The following is a 21,834-nucleotide window of genomic DNA, read 5'->3' as shown; positions in this document are numbered from 1 at the left end:
GTACTACATAATAAAATAGCTACATTTTTTTAAAAATAAGATCACAATTTTGCAGTATCTGTCACACCCTTCAATCAACAGAGACTTCAACCAGTAATCACACTAGTTGCTAAATTTTATTTCAAAAGGGGATTCTTGATTTCTATGCTTATTTGGCTGCCAAATACAAGTGCTGAACAGACTGAAGGGCACAGTACAGGATTACCACAAAACAGGTGATGGGGGTCCCCTATTTTGTCCTCATATGTATATAAAACACTCGTGGTGCGCAGCTAAAATGTCATTAAGCAATGTTTTGAAAATGTAATCTGGAATAAAGTTCTTCCTGTCATCAAGTAGTTTAAAACTTTCTCTTTTTATAACAATGGTGGCTACTCACTCCATCCACATTTTTAGACAAATCTGGGCCACAACAAACACTACTAGGCCCTGGTTTGGACAAATACTTTCATTGCTCAAGGTCAACATCTGAATGTGCACTCCATTGCTGGGGCAGCAGTCATACAAGATGCCAATAGATTGTATGCCTGGTGCACCACTAAGCTGCTACTGGGTGGCAACATTGCGAATCACCACACTCTAGGTATAGGATTAGTTTTGAATGAAGCTGATGCACCCAAATCCCTCCTCATTCAGAACACCCTCGATCCATCAATGATTTTAGACCTCACCAACCCACAAACTATAACAGAGTCAGAATAACGCAGTTGCCTTGTACGAGTGAAGCAGACAGGCTGTGTCTGCTTGTCGTATCGTGTCGTTAAGACACTAAGATTTTTAAAGCCCTTCAGTTTACTCACATGCAGCAGCCATACCACTCAATGATCTAGAATGGCTATAAATCTAAGACTTTAAAAAATCAGATTAGGGTATATTAAAAACAAGAATAGTCAACATCAACACACTATGTATGAAGATAACATCAAACAATTGTTGTCTTTCCATCACACCAATTTCTTGACAGTGAAATACAACTGTTGGATGGTGGTAGCAAGCACAGTATGGGGTTTCTCACTGTGTAGTTATTGAGTTCATCACTAGTGCAAAAATGCCTGTCAGGTTATCAGTAATTGAATAACATCTCCAGAATCCACACTGACGGTGACTAAAGAGCTTCTTTGTTTCTAAAGCTCAGGTTGATTGTTGATTCTCCATATGCTCCAACGGGTTCTGTACCCAATTAGTGTGACATGTTAATTACATGAGCAAGCACAATCTTTCCTCCGAGTTTCGTGAGTGGAATTAAAATAGTCCTCTACATGTAAGCCAAAATTGTCATACTGCCAAATTTGAACTATGATGGCAAGGATGTTATCCTTTGGTTATCAAGTTGCTGCAACAAGCTGTAATGGATCTAGATATTAGGAGCCATGTCTGAAGCTTTGGACATTGGTAATCAGCTCCTACATATAGAAAGAGCAACCATAGTCTTCTTTATTAGAAATGAAACTCGAGCTGCCACACCTTCTTCTTCTTCTTCTTCTTCTTCTGCTTTTACGGCCTCATTGGACCACTTCAGTCAATCATTTCTGGTCCTCTTCTTTGGTATTTTCCCCTTCCGAGTGGCCCAGTATCTCTTCATTCGTTCCGATGCTTTTCGTCGTTCCTTATCTGTAAATACCCTTTTCATTGTATGTCGTTTGTCAATTTTTGGTTTAAATCTTATTTCTGTGTCCCTCAACTTCTTTAAATTTGGCGTTTTGTTCTGCAAATCATCCAGAGTTATTTCCAGTTTTTCCATATCCTCTCTTATTTCCTTAAGCCATCCTCCTTGTTGTTTCAAATTCCAGAGTTTCTCAATAATTTTCCTTGATAATCTGGTTTCTGGTGTCCTCAGAATGTGACCACAAAAAGAGATCCTTTTCTTTCGTATAATATCAGTGATGGGCTCCAGTTCTCTGTATACCACTTCATTTGGAACTATTCGCCATTGCCCAGCTTTTCGATATTTCTTATTTATGCATGTTCTAGCAATTCTTCTCTCTACTTTTAAAATTTTGTCAATTCTGTTTTTCTGGGTGACTTTAAAAAGAGTTTCACTTCCATATGTAACCTCTGGTTGAACCACCGTCTTGTAATGTTTTAATTTTGTTTTAATTGATAGACATTTTTTATTGTACGTAGACCATGTTAGTTTTTGAGCTTTTATCATTTTATTAGTTCTTGCTCACCATGCAGGTTTCTCGTCCAATTTATGTGTTATAATTTCACCCAGGTATTTAAATTGTTTCACTATTTTAATTTCCCTATTGTTCACTGTGATGTGATCTATTACAAGTGGATCCGTTACCATTATTTCAGTCTTTTCAAATGATATCTGGAGTCCTAATTTTTGTGCTATATTTTGTAAGCTTGTTATTTGTTTTGTGGCTTCCTGAATATTATTAGCTAGTAATGCTAGGTCATCAGCAAATCCCAAGCAATTTAGGTTTATTTTATCTTTCTTAGTTCCAATTTTAATATTCATAGGATTTTCCTTGTACCATTCTCTCATTACATATTCAAGAGCACAATTGAATAGCAATGGTGATAAACACTCTATAATGTATTTGCAATAGTGAAAAGCTGCTATGGCCATCGTCAAACAAGCAGTTCTGAGTTTTTTTGGGTGAAGCTTGAAGTTTTTGCGTATGTGTAGACATCCTTATGCCGTATTGGCAATCTGGGCTGTGTATCAGAAATCCCATATATGGCTTTACCGAATTTGGGAGCTCTAGCCATGACCTTTTCTTCTTCTCTTTAACAATGATAAGTTATTCTAGATTCAACTGCAATTACTCCAAAGCAGGGCTGAAATGAATATTAAGATACTGTGAGATCTAAGACTGCGAAAGACTACAGCTATTCCCCTGGGGCATATAAAGAATCCCCAAAGCACATTAAATCCTTCAAAATGAATAATGGTTGGGGCAGTTCAGGTTCTCACAATCAAAACTCAGTTGGTGGAAGGGACATTAAGCTTACTGCCTCCTCCTCAGAGCATATACTGTTTGCAACTGCATGCAGACATGTGATGAGAGTGACAGAAAGGAGCAATATTTTTCACATGCAAATACAGCAAAAGCACCTCATAATTTTCAGCATCTGATTATGTCAATCTTCTGCTATAAGACAGCTTACAGACCATTCTCTTTCATACCTAATTTTCAACATTTTTATCCTCTTGTGCGCTATGTTCAAAGTTCCTTTAGAGAAGCTGAAGAGCCTACATCTTCTTGAAGGGAACGCACTTGCTCTAGCATGTACATGAACAGCCCTCAGTAATTGTTTCAGAAGAATTTGTGTTGATAAATTCATTTTGGAGGCCAACTTGATTGCAGAGGTGAAAGATGAGATTGTCAGTAGCTTGGTTCCTTGTGAAATTTCTTCACCTCTGGCACTAATTCTGAAATATTTAGCACCTGAACCTCTGAATCCCCAACAAACAGGACAGTCTTTACTCCAGTTGAAGCAGCCAGATATAACAGTCATGTGTATGCGAAAAGTGCTTCCTTGTATGAATGTGTGTGTTTTCTTTGTTGAAAAGGGCTTTGATCAACACAACAGGTCATTTTTAAGGTGAGTAGCAAACTATCCCTTTCCTAATATTGTAGATATTCCACCCAGGAGTTTCCATTGTTTGACTGTCTTTATACTAAATTGTTTGAGCAGTTAACGCAATATACCAGCAAACTATATTCTGTTCAGAGTCCGTGTGTACATTTATATTCCGTGCAAGCTGACCGGCCATTGCTTGCCACGGTGATGTGGCCGGAGTGTTGGCATTTTAGCAGCACAATGGGTTAAGAATTAAGAACACACTTTCATATGAAGAAATTCTGCCTTGATGTGCTGAAGCAGCACTGGTGGATATGAATACAAAGTACTTACAATTTCCCCTTTTACACTGTTTATTATAACCGTGAAGGGATTGAATAATGTGCACCGACAAATATAACACACAAACAATGAGTATTTTTTTTTTTTTTTTTACCTAGAGGAGGATTTCAATGCCAGCCCAACACATTCTCCTCCAGTATTTCGCTCTTTATACTGAGGTATAATATAACAACAAAAAATATTACTATGGTTATCAATCATCTCTAACTACAGACGCTGGAATTTTCATGTCTTGTATGGAATTATGTTACATATAAAAGTAACTTAAGTATTCCAAGTTATTTGATTACATATCAGAAGTACATCACATAGATCATCAAAGCTGATTCCTGATTTTTTTAATGCAGGTATGACCTTTCACAATAAAATGACAGAGTAAAAGTTTTTAATGAATTTGATTATTAACTGCATAATCAATAAGCTGTTACAATTTTTGTATATTAACAAAATAAAGATAATTAACATAGAATATAACAACATGGCACATACATCATTTTCTGGATTCATATATATTTAAACCACACTCATTAATATAAATGAATACAATGCCTTATGTTAAACATAAGGTACTTGTTGACATCATACAGAAAGTGTGCACTATTGAGCACATCATTCACTCATCTGTAAAAGTGAATTGACTGTACCATCTTTGCTGCCTCTGTTAGCTTCAAAAACAGACTTAATTACTTCTTTGTCCATATTAGGAAACATTTCTTCAATCTGAAACAAACAAAAAAATCTCTCAAACAGTCTCATGAGGAAGAAGCTAGGGACATACAAAATCTGTAGTACTCAGTCATACTGCAATGTTTTGTGAACTTATGGAGCAACATTTAACCCTATGAACTGCAGTATACTCCTGATTATTCAGTGTAATCTGGGGAAGAAGATACACAAATAATTGAAAAACATGAACAGTTGAGGTTTTTCGAACATGTATTCGAGACAATGTCTACTGATGGGTAGCAGTGGCAGCGTCAATGGCCGACATCTGCATGTGTTGAGGTGCAGCTCAGTGCAGTTATCTTCCACTTTCAGTCTGGCTTAGTTTCTGCCACTGCCCCTAGCAGCTGGCAACCTATGCTGCCAGTACCCGTGTGCACAACATCTGTGCTTTTCTTTTAAAAAAGATGAACGAATAATCATGAGTACACTGCACAGACCTAAAAACAGTTTGATTATGCCAGTATAATCTCTGCCCAAAATAGACATCAAAAGATAGCAAGTCTTAGTATATTATTACCCACTTATTTATATTTACTTGCATGTTTACACTATACATTTATTTTGATAATGTCACTATACCTGACTAATATTCTATTCTGAAGCATTGAGAAAGTAAGACAGATACACAAAAATTCAGAGGAGACAAATTGCCACTTGACAGTTGATCATGCTCGATGAATATAAATAATATTAAGAAACTGAAATTTTGTTCATAATTAAGCTCCCAGTAACAAAACAATAACAACAACATTAATGTTATAGGAGGGTGATACTAAAGGTAAGGTCTCCAGTTTGTTAAACATAAAGAAACATTTATTTACAATAAAATTGTACATAGATTTGAAACTTGAGCATTTCTCTACTTTTCCACATAATCACTATTTCGACTGATGCATTTTTGAACATGCTATAGCAGTTTTTGTATGCCCACATCATACCAGCCCACCACCACACTACTGAAGAAACACTAGACCTCATCTTTCACCTCGTCATCATTGTCACTGAAGCACCTTCCAGCAAAGTTTTCTTTCATCTTAGGAAGCCCAGACTATATGGTGGATGGGTGATGATGTCCCATCCAAACTGTTGCAGAAGATCCACGGTTTGACAGGCGATCGTTGTCATAGTGAAGGCTTATCCCTTGCTCTACATTTCTCCTCTTCGGTTCTGAATCACTTGTCTGAGTGTTTTAATGTCTGAAAATACCTGTCACCATTTACTGTTCTCCCAGGAACCATGAAGCTGACCAACAATATCTCCTTTTGATTCCAAAACTCACCTGCCATGACTATATTGGCAGACTATGTTCTTTTGAATTTACAAGGCTTGGGTGAATCAGAATGCCGCCACTCACATGACTGATTTCAGATGTGAAGTGGAAAGCCCAAGTCTCATCACCCATACCCAAGTTTCATCAACTGAATACAAAAGGCTGTCCTTTTCACCTGCATAGGATTAAAATTGGCAGGAAGTTTCAATGCGATGCCATTTGTGGTCTTCTGTCAGCATTCTTGGGACCCATTTTGCGAACACCTTCTGAAATTTCAATGTTTCAGTCAAAGTCTGGTAAACGATGCTTTCAAGAGTGATCTGCTGACCTTGAAGTACGATTTGTTCATCCTTTGCGATTGTCTCTCTGGGAATTGGTGGTCTCCCACTTCTTTCCTCACCATAATTTCCGTATGACAACCTGCAAACACTCTACATCACTTTTAGACATTTTTTACATCTGTAAACAACTCTCCGTGCACTTCCATCAACTGTGAATGAATGTCGATTGGTTTAACACCTTCTGCACTCAAAAACCAAATAATTGTGTGAACTTCGCACTTGGCAGTAATGGCTAATGAGAGCTCCATTACAACTGGCTGCCAAGCCAAGACTAAAAGCTCCAGCAGATGTGCAGTTTCTGTAGTGAGTGAGAGAGTGTGTGTGTGTGTGTGTGTGTGTGTGTGTGTGTGGACAACAGCCAGGCAAACAGTTTCCTTGAGGCTCCAGCACCTTGAAGACCTAACTTTTCGGATTGCCCTAATAATAATGGGACTTCCAGGATAGGAACAATGAGGAAGAATGAGGGAGAGGTACCACTCACTCACTGCTGATTGATGTATGGAACAGACTCTTAAGAGCGTAGAAAATTTCACCAGCTAGCAAGGATGATGGGCATGGAAGAAGGGGAATGGGCTGTACCAACTGAAGATAAGGAGGGGTTTAAGGAGATAATGCAAAGCAGGAGAGGGGAGGCAGCTGTCTACGGCAGTAGCAAAATAAGGACTGAATAAGGTAGCAATCTCACAATAGAATCGAGAGAGGAAACAGGGAGAGAGAAAAATTGATGTCATTAAGAGGAGAGTAATTCATCTGAAATGGGAGGGAGGGGGGAGTTGGAAAGATGATACGGTGAGGGCAAGGGTGTGGGTATGTGGTTAGCCCAGTTAGCACTCTAGTAGATGTTATGTCACAGTGGTAGTGAGAATGGAGGTGACTGGGAATGGAGAAGAGACATACAGAGTGTATTCACCTGCATAACACACTGCAGTACCTTTAGTAACTAAGCAAATTGGATATCCAAGGAGTAAACACCCAGTTTAAATCGAAGCAACAGAACCATTTGCTCTGATATTACTTCTAACAAAAACTGAAAGTCAAGGCAGCAGGAATCAGCCTATGGTATGTAAACTCTGTGTGGCTTCCACGCCAGGGTCCCTTACATGTAACAAGAAGACAGGATTAGGCAATAAGATGAAAAACATATCCTCTGGACCGTACTTACCATGACATAGATACAAGAAAAGCTATGACCACTGTAAATGGAACTACGTGCTAACTTCTAGTTGCAAGGAAGCAGGTATGATGGGTAACTATCGGCAAGAGAGAGTTAACACCAAGTGGGACTACCCTCACCCTTCCCTCATTCTCCAGTGCTAAGTCACGCATGTGAGCTACTGTCTCAATGTGTTGCCATACTCTTGCATAATAGCCTACTAAAAATTTGATAACTTAAAATCATTTAATGGATCAGTAACATGTAAACATAATTAATCTTGATTCAAACCTCGTCAGTTCAATAATTTCCCCAAAAACCTAGGTTTTAAACAAATTTTACATTCACTGAAATCTGAAGATACAAAGTTGACATTTTAATAGATTGTGTGTTCTGGTATAAAAACATTGTGTAGATATTTCTGTTGAGTTATGTCAATTATTTTTCAAGCACATCAATTGTTAACAGAAATTTCACATCTGCTGAAATTTGAGGCTACAGAGCTGGAATTTTAATAGATGAGTTTTCGTATAAAACCCAGTATGGAAGTTTGTACAGTGATATGGTCAATATTTACAAAATTATTCAAAAAATTGTGGATTTTGGTCTACAATGTATTAAAGTGTAACAGATTATCTAGTCTTTAGAATGAGGTTATGATCTAGATGATATGCCACTGTATTCTGGGTATTAAATGATAAAGCTGTACAAAATTTCAAAGAAATTAAGGTACAATGACAACAGAAAGCACAGCTCACCGGACAATGACTATTCAAAGTTCTACGTAAAAAACCGTACAAGCTAATGTACTAGAACAGAAAATTAAAACTTAAATAGCAAGGAAGTGGGTACAATCTCAATACGGAGATTTGCTAGGAATTTAAAGCATCAAGAAGCGTGCTTTTCAAGCACATAGGCCTGCATTACACTGTAATTTCACAAATCGTTTATAGAAGCTAGTACCACATTATAACTTTCATAAAAGATATGATAAAAGTATTATAGTAGATCACCAAAGATTTATAAAAGTCTGATCAAAGATATTTGGCAAAGATCTTTTACAGAATCATATGGGTTATAGCTGGGTACACTGTTGGCCAGAAGTGAGTGTTTCGTTTACTGCCTGGACTGGGAGCCTTTAGGCAGCCCCAGCAGAGCATTCAGAAAGTGTGTTTCAGTCCATTAAGGAGTGAGTGTCAGTCTACTGGAGATGTGTAAAGTATTAATTTGTGATGGTCCTTGCAAGCACGAGACTACAAGCAACGGAACTTTTTGTTACTGCGAGAGAGATTATGACTGTACATTATTTGCATTGTATAAAACTGAATCTACATATGAACATTAGACAATTATTTACCTCATCAGTTCATTTTAGTGAGCCACTCGTATTAAAACAGTATGGTGAGTGCAGCATTAAACTTTCCACTCTTAGGCCAGCTAAAGCTAAACTATCTTTATAGGTTTGGTTGGTGTTTCATAGAGACAGATTTTGTAGAATTGTTAATGGGATTTGGTTCTGAGCTATACTGGATGCTGAGAAAAGAAAACAATTTAGCAGCAATGATTTTGTGCATGTGATACAAAGGAGATTTGAATATGAGTTCCTTCTTGAAAACTTGGTTAGATTATTTCCGTAACCACTTCCTAACAACCTCAAAACATCAAGTAAAAGTTCTTTTTTCAACTACAGAGAGCTGGAAATCTGTGCAAGTGGCTTGCAGACTGCAGGTAGTTACCTCATTTACAACAATTTTCAGATTACCTGCCTGTTTAGTTTACAGACACTTGTCGCATGGTGATAAAATATTAGGAAAAACAAAAAAAACCACAACAATCTAGATACCCAACCTAACACAGAGTGCATTAGAAGGGCTTAGGGGAAACTATTCCTATTGTATGTACCTACTCACATGTAAGTGAATAATTAATGGAGATTACTAAACAGTTGGAAGGCTTGAAAATGATGGGACGTTGTATGTGAGCCACATTTCAAGATGTTTACACCACAATGGTTAATTCCAGAAAGTAGCCCTTGCTTCTATATCTCAGTTGATACAACAGTTAAAGAGCACTACCCATGCAATAAAATTGCATGCTCTTCTACTTACTACCATTTGGCAAAAACCTGGTTTTGATACGTTGGATCATTTCTGAAAGTTACGGTTTACTTTATAAATGTACTCTTGGTCAAAACGTATTTACCAACTTCATGCCACTCATTTACATCTTTTCTTCTTCAGTGTCATCATAAACATCAGTATCTCTCTCCCAATAAGGTAACAATGCACAGATCTATTCTTCAGAACAATGAGCTTGCACCTCCGCAACAGCAGTCCGGGCACAGCAGTGTGTGCTCAGCAGGCACAATATAGCTGCGAAGTTGTGTGTGTGTGTGTGTGTGTGTGTGTGTGTGTGTGTGTGTGTGTGTGTGTGTGTGTGTGTGTGTGTATTGATGGTATTAGCCTGCATCCATAAAGAAGAGTGTTCAGTTCCAGTGACTTCAATGTGATGTTCTGACGCTCACAACAAGTCTGCTGAAATTCCATCATTTCATTTTCCTGAATGGACAAGAGAAGTTCACATTTTTTGTTTATTAAGCTTCTGGCATTTTGATGGAAGACTGTAAATTCATTTTCTTCAATATCCTTGGCTTTGTCCACACTGCAGCATTTTGTTTTACTATAGAAGAGTTGGCAAAAGAAAGGCAGTTGCAGTGGGCTTGGTGCAGTTGTTTCGCACGTCTACACCAATCAATTATATAACACAATTTTGTATATTTTTATGGCAATGCCTAAACATTTTCACAGCTCTATATGCTGCTATTATTTTGACATGCACCACTAGCCTTTTTCAGTTGAAAGCTAGAAACAGCACTGCTAGGGGTCAGGGCTCATTTTCACTGACTTTACTATAGCAGTTGTATCAACTGTAATTGCATTCATTCTGCAGCTCTGTCTTTTCAATGAAATTACCCAAAAAAGGCCTAGTGAACACTAATCCATTTGTGTACTGATTTTGCAATCACACTGGCCTAACAACCTACTGCCAAACTTGGTAATTTGTCATGTGTGTGCTACAAGTACTGTCCGAGTATCTTTATCATCACTAGGGTCACTGAATAGGAGTAAATTAGAGACATTTAGTCCATGCTGAACATTATTTCTCCACAAAAATATTAACGCTTCTTTGCCATTTGATAATCTCTTGCTTTTTTACTGTCTTTCTCCTACAGACCAACTATGGGTCATATAAAAGCCAAGTGAACTGTTCCTTCCATTGATCCTTTATCTAGGCACTCTTTTATGTACTGACTTCAATTTTGTTCCTTGCACTTTGGCTTGGATTTCGGTGCACTTTTCTTTGATAATTATGTTTGGTTTTTTAACTTATCAAAACTTGAAATTTTTCTTCTCAAAATGTTCATGCTTGCTATAGTAAGGAAAGATTGGGCAGAATGTAAATAACTTAGGAGCAAAGGTGACCACTCACTGAACAGCAGGAGCACTTAGTTGTAGATAGACACATACAAAAGAGAAAGAAAACTTACCAGCTTTTGAAATAAATTCTTTATCAAGCTCCTTCTCCGCTTATGGTCCCAGCAGGCATGTTTTCTTCAGTCAGCCTTACAGAATGTGCTGTACCAGGTATTGACTGTTTTGTCTGTCAAAGCTTTTATTAATATTTGGTAGGATATAATAACAACTGATTTACTTTTAGCGAATTCAAGGACACAAAATGGAAGCATCATTCCATTAGATGCCATGTTTTGATACGCCTGTCTTCCAGTGGTGCTCTCTGCAACTACACCGTGTACATATAATGAAGGAAACAGAGAGATGCTCTATCCATTAATATGTGCCACTTTTCTGTGCGTCTTTTAGTTTTCATGCAATCATCTTCTGAAACTATACTTTTGTGTTCTCTCTTAAATTTAAAGTGTGTGTTGTAGTTATGTTGCATAATATATCCTCACAATGATTTTTCCTTTACATAATTTTTCTGTCAATCATTAAACTAGTGCTTTTTTTTAGGAATGTGTGCATTCTAGCTGAATTATTGTCTTGTAATGAAAAATTTTTGGATTGCTAGAGTGTTACTTTTTGTCATAACATGTCGGAATAGGCATTTGTCTTTTATAATCTTGCCCCGCAGCTTCTTTCACTCGTTCATTAAGCTGGAGTGTGGTGTCCAGATATTTAAATTTCTCAATTTTCTAGTTTTCTCATAAGTTTGATGGTGTAGTCTTATTTGTTTGTCATTCCCTCTAATTTTGAGTGATGATTTGTAAGCTTTAACTCGCTTCTGTTTACTTATGAATATTTGTTTTTGTACTGTCCTACACAGTTTACCAAAATTTCTAAAATCTGCTACCACTAAACAAACAATTTTGATTTGTTACATTCTACCAATTCGGCCTTCAAATTTCTGCATCCAATTAATTCCCGTTTAACTCCAAGTAGCATTTCTTCTACAAATTTCATCACAGATTTTGTTCATTATTTATTGATAAGTTCCAAGCTGCACTCATTTCTTTTACATAATTTTTGTTCTATTGCAGTTTTACATGTTTCTTCAGCAACTTTTCACATCTTGAATTTTTTTTCATTAGTAGCAGTACTGTTTATTGTTGTATGATCTCTACATTGATTAATTACTTTGTGTCTACTCACTGAGTAAGATGCGATTTTGTTAACTGTTAATCCAACTTTTGCTTTAGCTCTCGTTTACACATTTGGAATTTGTCATTTGAATCGTAAACTGCTCAATCCTGTGGGCCACATGCAGACAGCACATAGTTCCTACAGTGATGCATGAAGGTCTGCACAGCATTCAATATGGCAAGCAGGTCATACACATTTGTGAGGCATTGCCGGAATGGTATGTTTGCACTGTTTTCTGAGAAATGTTTTAAGCCGCTGGCTTTGTATGACAATTTTCATTTTGTCTGTTTTTATCAATACTCCTGGAAAAGACTGCAGATAATGGTTGAAACTGATCACCTAGTAATAACTGTAGCAAATGCATTACACTGACATTGAGAGATTCTCAATTTCACTAAATACACCAACAAATCACTGCAACATGTATCATTATATCAACCACTAGCATCAACTACTCTGTTCATATACCTCTCAATCGGTGACTAAGTCAGTATAGCAGCTCAAAGGAAACAGTTTAATCACCTACTGAAGTGAAGCATAAAACTACATTTTGTTAAGAAACATATTTATTTGGTACTTTGTAACACTTATATCAATTAGTGGCAGGTTTATATTACGTAACTGCGTGTCTACGATTATGGAGTGTGTTTTCTTTGTTAGTTAATGTTATTGATTTGTGACAGGAAATTTAAAGTATTATATTTAGAGGAAAAACTTTGTATACTGGAACCTGGTTCATGCTTAGGGCATTTGTATTTGTAATATGTAAAAGACGTAGGGAAGCCCTCCACAACGGAAGTGGCTTGGCGCACTGTAAAAGGTGGTTTTGGCAGTCTAACTGGGCTGCTACTTGGTGGGAACGATACACAGTCAGTGGTTAGCCGTTGCACAGAACACATCGACGGTGCCAAGGGAGGCAATTAGAAGCCACTTTGCAAGAAATTTTGCCTCGGATGTGGATTTGGCTTTTGCATGGTACTCTCGGCAATAAGGAATGGCTCTAACACATTAAAAATCTGTCACTAAGTAGAAATTGTATAGAGCATTCAAAGATCACGAGTCATGAGCACAGTTAGCCGCTACGTCACTTGCCACCACTACTTTGCCACTGCTCCATCAACTTCATGCATACAGATATACAGGGCATGGAGTGTGTGAGTGATTTTAATAATAATCCAAGTGCAATAAACTTGTGTTTAGAATCCTAACTTTTATCCTTATCATGAACCTATGCAGGTTCTCCTCCTAAGTGTTCAGAAAACCGAGTATCCTGTTTTAAATGAACTAGTGTTTTATTTATGTTTGTCAAATGTGCAAGGATTAGCCAGAGTTGAAGTTAGTTAGAATGTTGCTAAGTAATCTCAATTTATTACAAAGTATCGTTTTGAAAAACTGCAGTGCCAGACTGTGTAAATGCTACTGTCTAAAATACCTGCTTCACAGGTGATGAAAAAGGCACATAAGTTAAACTTATTTGAAACATAATTTAGCCCTGATTACTATCACGAATGATTTATTTGAAGTTAATTGAGCTCAGTATTGAGTAATTTGCCTTGATAAGTAGAAATTACAAACATTCCAAGTGAAGCTAATAATTAAATTTAGCTCAATTGAATTTTGCTACTGAAATAATCATAGAGTTTGACTAGTGATACAATAGCAGTTTATGGGTCCCTACCATATTCTTCTCATACTAGAAAGATAAGTGGATTATTACTGTTACTAAGGAAATCTGATGTATTTTTTTAATGAGAGTATAAACAGTGTATTGTGATTGTTTGTTTTTTCCCTATTTTTATTACTGGTTGTTACATGTCACTTAAGTTAGAAGACAGTTCCTCTACAGAAAGGAGTATAGTTCTGTAAAATGTGTTCATATTCTTCAGTAATTAGTTTTCTTATGCACAATATGGGGACCACATCCTAATCATGAAAACTATCCCCATACTACAACACTACCTGGCCTCTGTACTTCATTGCTGGCACTACACATTATGGCAGATAACACTCTCCAGGCATTTGCCAAACCCAAACCTTTCCATCAGATTGCTACAGGGTATGGCATGATCCATCGCTCCACATCACTTATCTCTAGTCATCCACTGTCCAATGGCATCACTCAGCACTGACCACAGAAATTCCAGTGTTTACTGACAACCACCCTCTGCAATGTTCAATGGTCCCTGTCTGTCACTACATGAGATAATACATGGTCTTTGTTTAGCTGTAATTGTTCCTTCATGTTTCCATTTCACAATCAAAATGCCAACAGTCAATTTGGTCAGCTTTGGTAGGGTTGAAATATTTCTCAAGTATTTGTTATTCAGGTGACATCCAATGACTAGTCCATGTTTGAAGTCACTTGCCAGGCCCATTCTGCTGCATTTTTTTTTAAATTTTTATTTATTTATTTATTTTTTGTTTCATATGATAACACAGCCGGGCACAAAGCCCCACACAGAGGTGTTTGCCCTGTACTAGAAGATTCTGCAGACCTTTGCTCTTTATTTTAGCACATTTCTTAGATATTGTTGCTAAAAGTTTAGGGCCAACAATAAATGCTTACTTAAATATCTTAGACAATACAAGAGTTAAAGCAGATGAACCATATAAAAAAACCTCATTTCAAAATCCCAAACTTTTAACAAAATAAGAAGGTAATCGCCATTGTTTTAAAAATGTTAATAAAGAATGAAAACATAACACTTCACAAAAGACAATACATTCATCAAATTTCTACCTACTTTAAATTTATCTAAGGCAATCCTACCTGCTTAAGTTCCTGTTCTGACAGGTGTGGTTGAGGAGGCTGTGTTGGGGGTGCAGTGTAGACTGGTACTGGTGCGTATGGCCTCATTCCATACACTGGTGGGTTTACCGATGGCACCATTACCACTGGTGCAACAGATGAGTAAACATACTGTGGAGCTACATGTGTCTGTAACAACAAATTAAACACAAATTACACAAAAGTCACCACATCTGAAAAGAATTTCTTTTTCATTTGTCACAGTGAAAACAATATATGGTTAACTCTGTTCCCACAAACAAACAAATAAAAATGGCAACAAATAAGAATATGAATCAAGTCCACCAACAAATGAAATTTTAAGTTCTAACACAACTGTCAGTGAAAGCTGGAAAACATCTGCAAAGCTGTTATAGGATTAGCAACAAATGAAAATGTGATAAACAATGATGGAAAATATTCAAAGAAAGGAACAGAAAAAGGGGAGAATGTTCGACTTTGGCACTGAAGTGGGGATTTTTCTTTACGACCATTTCACGAGTGTACCGTGAATATCAGGAATCTAGTAAAACATCAAATCTCCGACATCGCTGCGCCTGGAAAAAGATCCTGCACGAACAGGACCAACGATGACTGAAGAGAATTGTTCAATGTGACAGAAGTGCAACACTTCCAAAATTGCTGCAGATTTCAATTCTGGGCCATCAATAAATGTCAGCATGTGAACCATTCAACAAAACATCACTGAAGTCCTTGATGACTCCACGACAGAAAGCTTTACGCCTCGCCTGAGCCCATCACCACTGACACTGGATTGTTGATGACTGGAAACATGTTGCCTGTTTGGATGAGTCTCATATCAAATTGTATCAAGTGGATGGTTGTGTATGGGTATGGAGACAACCTCATGAATCCAAGGGCCCTGCATATCAGCAGGAGACTGTTCAAGCTGGTGGAGGCTCTGTAATGGTGTGAGGCATTGTACATGCCTCCGACATCGCTGCACCTGTGAGGCATGTACAATTGGGATTATATGGGACACCTGATACGTTTAGATATGACTAACAGGTGACACATACGTAAGTGTCCTGTCTGAGCACCTGCATCGATTCATTCATGTCCACTTAGGCAATTCCAGAAGTTCAATGTGACACCCCACACACCCAGAATTGCTACAGAGTGGCTCCTGGAACACTCTTCTGAGTTTAAACACTTCTACTGGCCACCAAACTTCCCAGAAATGAACATTATCGAGCATATCTTGGATGCCTTGCAATGCGCTGTTCAGAAGGTATCTCCACTCAATTGTACTCTTAAGGATTTATGGACAGCCCTGTATGGTTCATAGAGTCAGTTCCCTGTAGCACTACTTCAGACATAGTTGAGTCTATGCTACGTCATGTTGCAACACTTCTGCATGCTCGTGGGGGCCCTACATGATATTAGGCAGGTGAAAGAGTTTCTTTGGCTCTTCGGTGCATAATACACACTGAGGTCTGAAAGCACACTGTGTTCAACAGCAGGGTATGTGACAATAGAAAATATGGCATGAATGTGTGCAGTTTGGTTTACTGCCAGAAAGCAGGTATTCATTTTTTTTAATGAATGAAATGGATAACCTAATTTTGGAGGAAGAATGGAGAGCTATAGGATAAAGTACCCAAAAAATAAAGGGGAATAATCTGCTCATACTTTGGGCAATGGTGACAGAGGTAACCCAGCAATGGACATGGCATAAAATTCACCAAGATCATACAAGAACAGAGAACAGTGTTTACCTATTTATGAATCCCAATTGTTCTGATAGGGTTTTTTTAACAAAAGACAAGTAAAGGCTCACAAAAGTACATAAGTTATCAGCACCTGGACGAAATGTAGTAGAATAATGAGGCTGAATTTGTCAGCACGGTTAATTTAATACAGAAAGTGTTAACTATTCCTATGTGCAGTTGCTGCTTTGAATTTGGAGCAACGATTTCCATTATTCACACAGAAAAGTTTAGTTCAAGTGGTTAATCATCTATTATTACTTACAAGCATATGCATCAGCAGATGATATGCAGGGGGGAAGAGCAATATTCTAAAATTTCTATTTATGATAAATATTTGCTTGTCAGTTGTGTGACATAAAAAATAAATAAAATAAAATAAAATTATATTCCAGATAATTGGTGGTTATCAAGCGTGAATGAAAGTCTGTAACAGCTAGTACTGTGTATTCCAGGATGCGGATGGATGAGTGGGGCAGTGCAACTATATTTATGCTATCTTACAGATCCTCTGCAGCAATCCAACTCTGTAGGGAAATACTTTAAAACAGTGTCATGCAAAAGCTTTGAAGCCTAACACCAGACAAATGCAAATAGATAGACAATTGTGGCAGGAATATTAAAACATTTAGGCACAATGGAGAAGCATATAGTTTCTTAAAAATGAACTATGACTTTATTCAACTTATACTTACGACTTTTGTTTAAACTTTGCAAATCACAAGTAAAAGTGTGGTATTAACATTTTGGGGAACAAGGGCAGTTCCTACTCACAAAGTCTTGAAACCAGAGCTAAATGTGTACTATCAGACTAAAGATGATTTGTTTGTTTAATCTGTAGCTTTTGGAACTGGAAACCAGAAATTTACAAATCCATTACCAGCTACATAAGAGTTGTAACTTTCCATATTTGTTTTTGCCGCCAAAGTGAAATATAAAAATTAGTAACCACAATTATTCTGTGGCTAGAATAACTAACTGCATGGACATAACCTCCATAAAAATTTAAGGTGCGATCATTAAGTCATACAGGACCAAAATGAACACAGGGGTCTTAAAGAAAAAAGATACAGGAGGTATTATTATGAAACATAATTACCAGAAACTGCCACCAGGTGACAGGGCTGTATTAGCAGTGACATTAATTGTATCCACAGAAATAAATGAACACTTTGATAATGATATTAAAAACAGTATACAGAACTAGGAACAAGAACAAACTAGATACAAAAATTCAACAGAACCATACACAACAGTGCATACAACATACAAGGTTCATGTAGGACTAGCAGGGAAGGGGAAGAAAGAATAATAGGGGAGGCGAAAGGGAGGCAGCATATTGGGAGAACAATGAGTCATACTCAACACAGACAACTGAAGAAAAAATGTAAAGCAACAAAATCATCCAGCTTAGTAGGTAACAACCACTCATGGGGGCTGGTTGATAAAGGAAAACAGGGATGAGGAGGTGGCATCTCTAAAACACTGCACCGACGGAATATTTAATATGTCAATGAAAGTGCTAGTATTCTAGCTATGTGTAAGCAATGTATGTATTTGCAACTAAACATTATTACAAAATGTAGTAAAAATACAAAACAAAAATTTGATAATAATTGCAAAATAGTGTCAAAGACCAAATAGTAATGAAAAACACTACTAAGAAAGCCTTAGCTAAGTACTGTTATACTCTAAGGATAAACATATATATTTCTGAAAATGAACGACTTTCAGTTGTTGAGAGTCTAGCCAGGCTTAACAACCAAAAGTCTCAGAGAAGATTGTGACTAAACTAAGACTAGGAGACATGGGTGTAATGATGAATGGCCTAACACATATAGGACCAATAGTATCCCCAAGGAGCAGCTGACATTTATGAACAATCATGTAGTAACAACATAGCATACCACCACAAATAAAACTGACATAGTGTAATGGATCTGGGAGATGTGTTATTTTCTACCAGATTTGTCGATACTAAATTGTAAATGTTTTCTTATATTTTTGTCAGAATTTTTTTATTGTAATTTGCCTTATTATATGCTAATTTACTTATATTTTTGAGAGTGAAAGCATATTGATTACTATTAGTAAATGTGCCGAAGAATATCAAAGAGACTGATTACAAGTGGAAGCTTGTGTGTTGTGTAAAAATGTCTTTGACGCTGGAGTCGTCTTTGACTGTAATCAGTCGGCAGTGAACTCTTGGTGTTTGTTGATAGTAGAACAATGTGCAGGTCGCCGTCATAAATAATTTGCTAGTGAACAAGAAAAAATGAATTATGTTACTACTTTTTTCTATATAAACTTTAAGAAGAAACCACATTCGAAGAAATGGTATTTGAAGCACCAAAAATGAGGCAAACGCATTGAACCAGGTCATTTCTGCAGCCGACGAAACTGCATTGTGGAATCATACTTCCACTAGACAACTGAAGCCAAGACAAATATCGCCTTGTAAACATTTTACGGAAAAGGTACTGTCACGAAATACGCCAAATTTAAGTAAATAAAAAATAGTGAGCATATTTCAATAGTAAAAAGACATTCAGTAAACTTAAAAGCAGGAACATGCTTTATCTAACAAACAGGTCTCTGTAATAAAAAGAACAAGTATGAACATTCTCATAGAGCATGATGGCCAAATGCAACCTCTCCATACATACAAAATAAAGAACTGCATAAAATATAAACCAAAACAATGTTCAACTGAGCCCACCACAGAACATAATGTATGAACAATCATCCTATACACTTTTTTGTTTAAAATACACACATATACATGTGATGGTTTTATTTGGATATTACATGTTACAATGATGTTTAAACTTTGTCCCTTCTACTTCACTGGATCTCTACTGAAGTCTGGCTTCAGCAGCAAGAGACTGCAGTCATGTATGTGAGAGTTGTGTTTGCATGTGTCCTCTATTTTCGACAAAGGCCTTGTTGGCCGAAAGATTATTTTGTGACAGACTTCTTGTTGTGCCTATCTGTGACTCAGCATCTCTGCTGTATGGTGAGTAGCAACTATTTTTTTTTTAATACTGTTACATTCCATCCTGGATTTTCCACAGTTTGAGTAAGTAAAGTGTCTGCAATTGTTGTTCACATCATGTACTTTGGTAGGCTCAATTTAATCTTTTCGCTTTATTTTATACACATTTTTATTTTATATACATGGAAAGGTTCTGTTTGGCTATTGTACACTACTAGAACATTCATGCTTGTCCTTTCTAGTACAGAGTAGCTCTTTCTTAAAGTGTGTTTGTGATTTTAAGTTTACTGAAAATATTTGTACTTTGTCAGTTTCATTCATGGTGATGTGTTGTTACTACATGGTTGTTCACATGTCAGCTGAAGTGCCTTTTGGTTGATAAGCCTGGCTAGGCTCTCAATAACTGAAAGTTGTTCATTTTCGGAAACATATGTTTAGCCTTGTATTCTGTGAGTTCTTAGCTAAGGCTTTCTTAATAGTGTTTTTCATTGCTATTTGGTCTTGACACCATTGTGCAATTGCAATCAATTTTTTGTTTGGTATTTTCACTGCAATTTGTAATGATGTTTAGCGTTAGTTGCAAATGCATACATTGCGTACAGATAGCTGGGATACTAGCAGTTGCATTGATGTATTAAACATTCAGTAAATGCAGTGCCTCCATTTATGTGGTAGAGATGCTGCCTCCTCATCCCTGCTTTCTTCCTTCATGAACCAGCCCCCGTGGGAGGTTGTTATCACATTGGATGATTTTGTTGCTTTAAATTTTTTTGGTATAAATACAGTGTTCTGTATGATTTTGTTTTGTTCTCCCAATATGCTACCTCCATTTCCCCTCCCATTATCCTTTCTTACCCTTCCCTCCTAGCCCTAAACAAACCTTGTATGATTTATGCACTGTTGTGTATGCTCATTGAATTTTTGTATTTAGTTTGTTTTTGTTCCTAGTTCTATACTATTTTCAGCATCATTATCAAGACATTCATTTATTTCCGTGGATGAAATTAATGTCACTGTTCCAATAGAGGCTTGTCACCTGGTGGCAGTTTCTGGTACTTATGTTTTGTAATGGTGGCTCTCCATCAGTTGAGCACTGATGGTGAGGACAGACACATGTGACTCCATAGTTTGTATTAAGGCTATTTGGTTGGGTTTTCTTTTAAAACATTTTTGTAGTATCTCATCCATTACAGTTCTCAACAATCAGTCTTTCGTTCTCACCCCATCTGGTAAGTCTCCACTGAGCAAGGGTTCCATGTGATTTTTTCTGAACTCTAACCCTATTCCTAAACATCTCCTTCTTCCTTCTCCTTCAACCCTTCTCCCAGAAGAAGGAGCCACTGGCTCCAAAGGCTTGCCTACCTAAAACATTTTTATATGTGTGTTCTCATGCAACTACTAAGCTTCTTAAATCCAATTACATCATTTTGTAATACCTTTTGTATCTTTAAGACTTCTGTGAATAATGTTGTTCTTTATGGTTTTGTACTTATATTTTGCGTATGCTCTTAAGATGGGCTGCATCCAAATTACGTCAACATAATAAAATTTTTGAACAAGTTACCAGCTGATTTTTTGTGATCTATTCAGCATCGACATACATCCTCTTGAGGCTGCCTAAAAATACCATTTATCAACTAAACAATTTTACAGTTTGAAAGCTGCTGCAAGCTACAGATTCAATACTAATGTTTTGCTTCATTGTGTGTGTGTGTGTGTGTGTGTGTGTTGATCCCATTTTCAAGTATTACAAAATATTTTAGAGTGTGCAACTGGCTTGACAGTTTGAATTTTATAAATAACCAACGTACAATATCTTTCATCTAAGTTGGGTGCTATGAGCACATGCAAAACAATCTGTAACATCTGATGAGAATTAGTTCATTATTCAGCATATTTTGCATAAAAATGAAATTATTAACCTGGCTAGAAATCTAAAAATATACCATCTGAGCATATTCCACTAGCTCCTGAAGGTTGTCAAAAGATCACAAAATAAAATATGAGAACACATTCCATATGGTTTTGAATACATACTGTATAACTAAGGACCAAATTAATCATTCCTTCCATTCCTTCGCCTTGTTTTCCACTTAGCTGATACCATTCTTCATGTGTTTCTCCATTCATTACGGCCTGTGGGATTGGGATATGAGCCCAGGCAATCAATTCGTCCATGGTAAATGAGCATTCATCATAAATCTCGAGGTATATGCTTGTCACACCTTGAGGAAGCAGGCTGTAGACCATGAAAAAGTTAACATTTGTAATAAATAGCTCATTTTTTTTGA

At 37.0% G+C, this 21,834-nt stretch overlaps 1 protein-coding gene across 1 annotated transcript in view; it reads right to left on the bottom strand.

Annotated features, from left to right (window-relative positions):
* Window positions 1-4,247: 4,247 nt before the first annotated feature.
* Window positions 4,248-21,834, bottom strand: part of LOC124804879 (toll-interacting protein-like) — a 59,953-nt gene continuing 42,366 nt past the window's right edge. The window contains exons 4-6 of the mRNA XM_047265244.1: window positions 21,581-21,782; window positions 14,801-14,968; window positions 4,248-4,599 (exon numbers count right to left, since the gene is read on the bottom strand). Of these exons, the coding sequence (XP_047121200.1) occupies window positions 4,489-4,599; window positions 14,801-14,968; window positions 21,581-21,782 (481 nt within the window). The 3' untranslated portion in view covers window positions 4,248-4,488. The remainder of the gene's footprint in view (window positions 4,600-14,800; window positions 14,969-21,580; window positions 21,783-21,834) is intronic.

Source organism: Schistocerca piceifrons, chromosome 7 (assembly GCF_021461385.2).
Source record: "Schistocerca piceifrons isolate TAMUIC-IGC-003096 chromosome 7, iqSchPice1.1, whole genome shotgun sequence".
Taxonomy (NCBI): Eukaryota; Metazoa; Arthropoda; class Insecta; order Orthoptera; family Acrididae; genus Schistocerca; species Schistocerca piceifrons.
The sequence above is the reverse complement of the archived record's forward strand: the minus strand, read 5'-3'. Positions and strand labels throughout refer to the sequence as shown.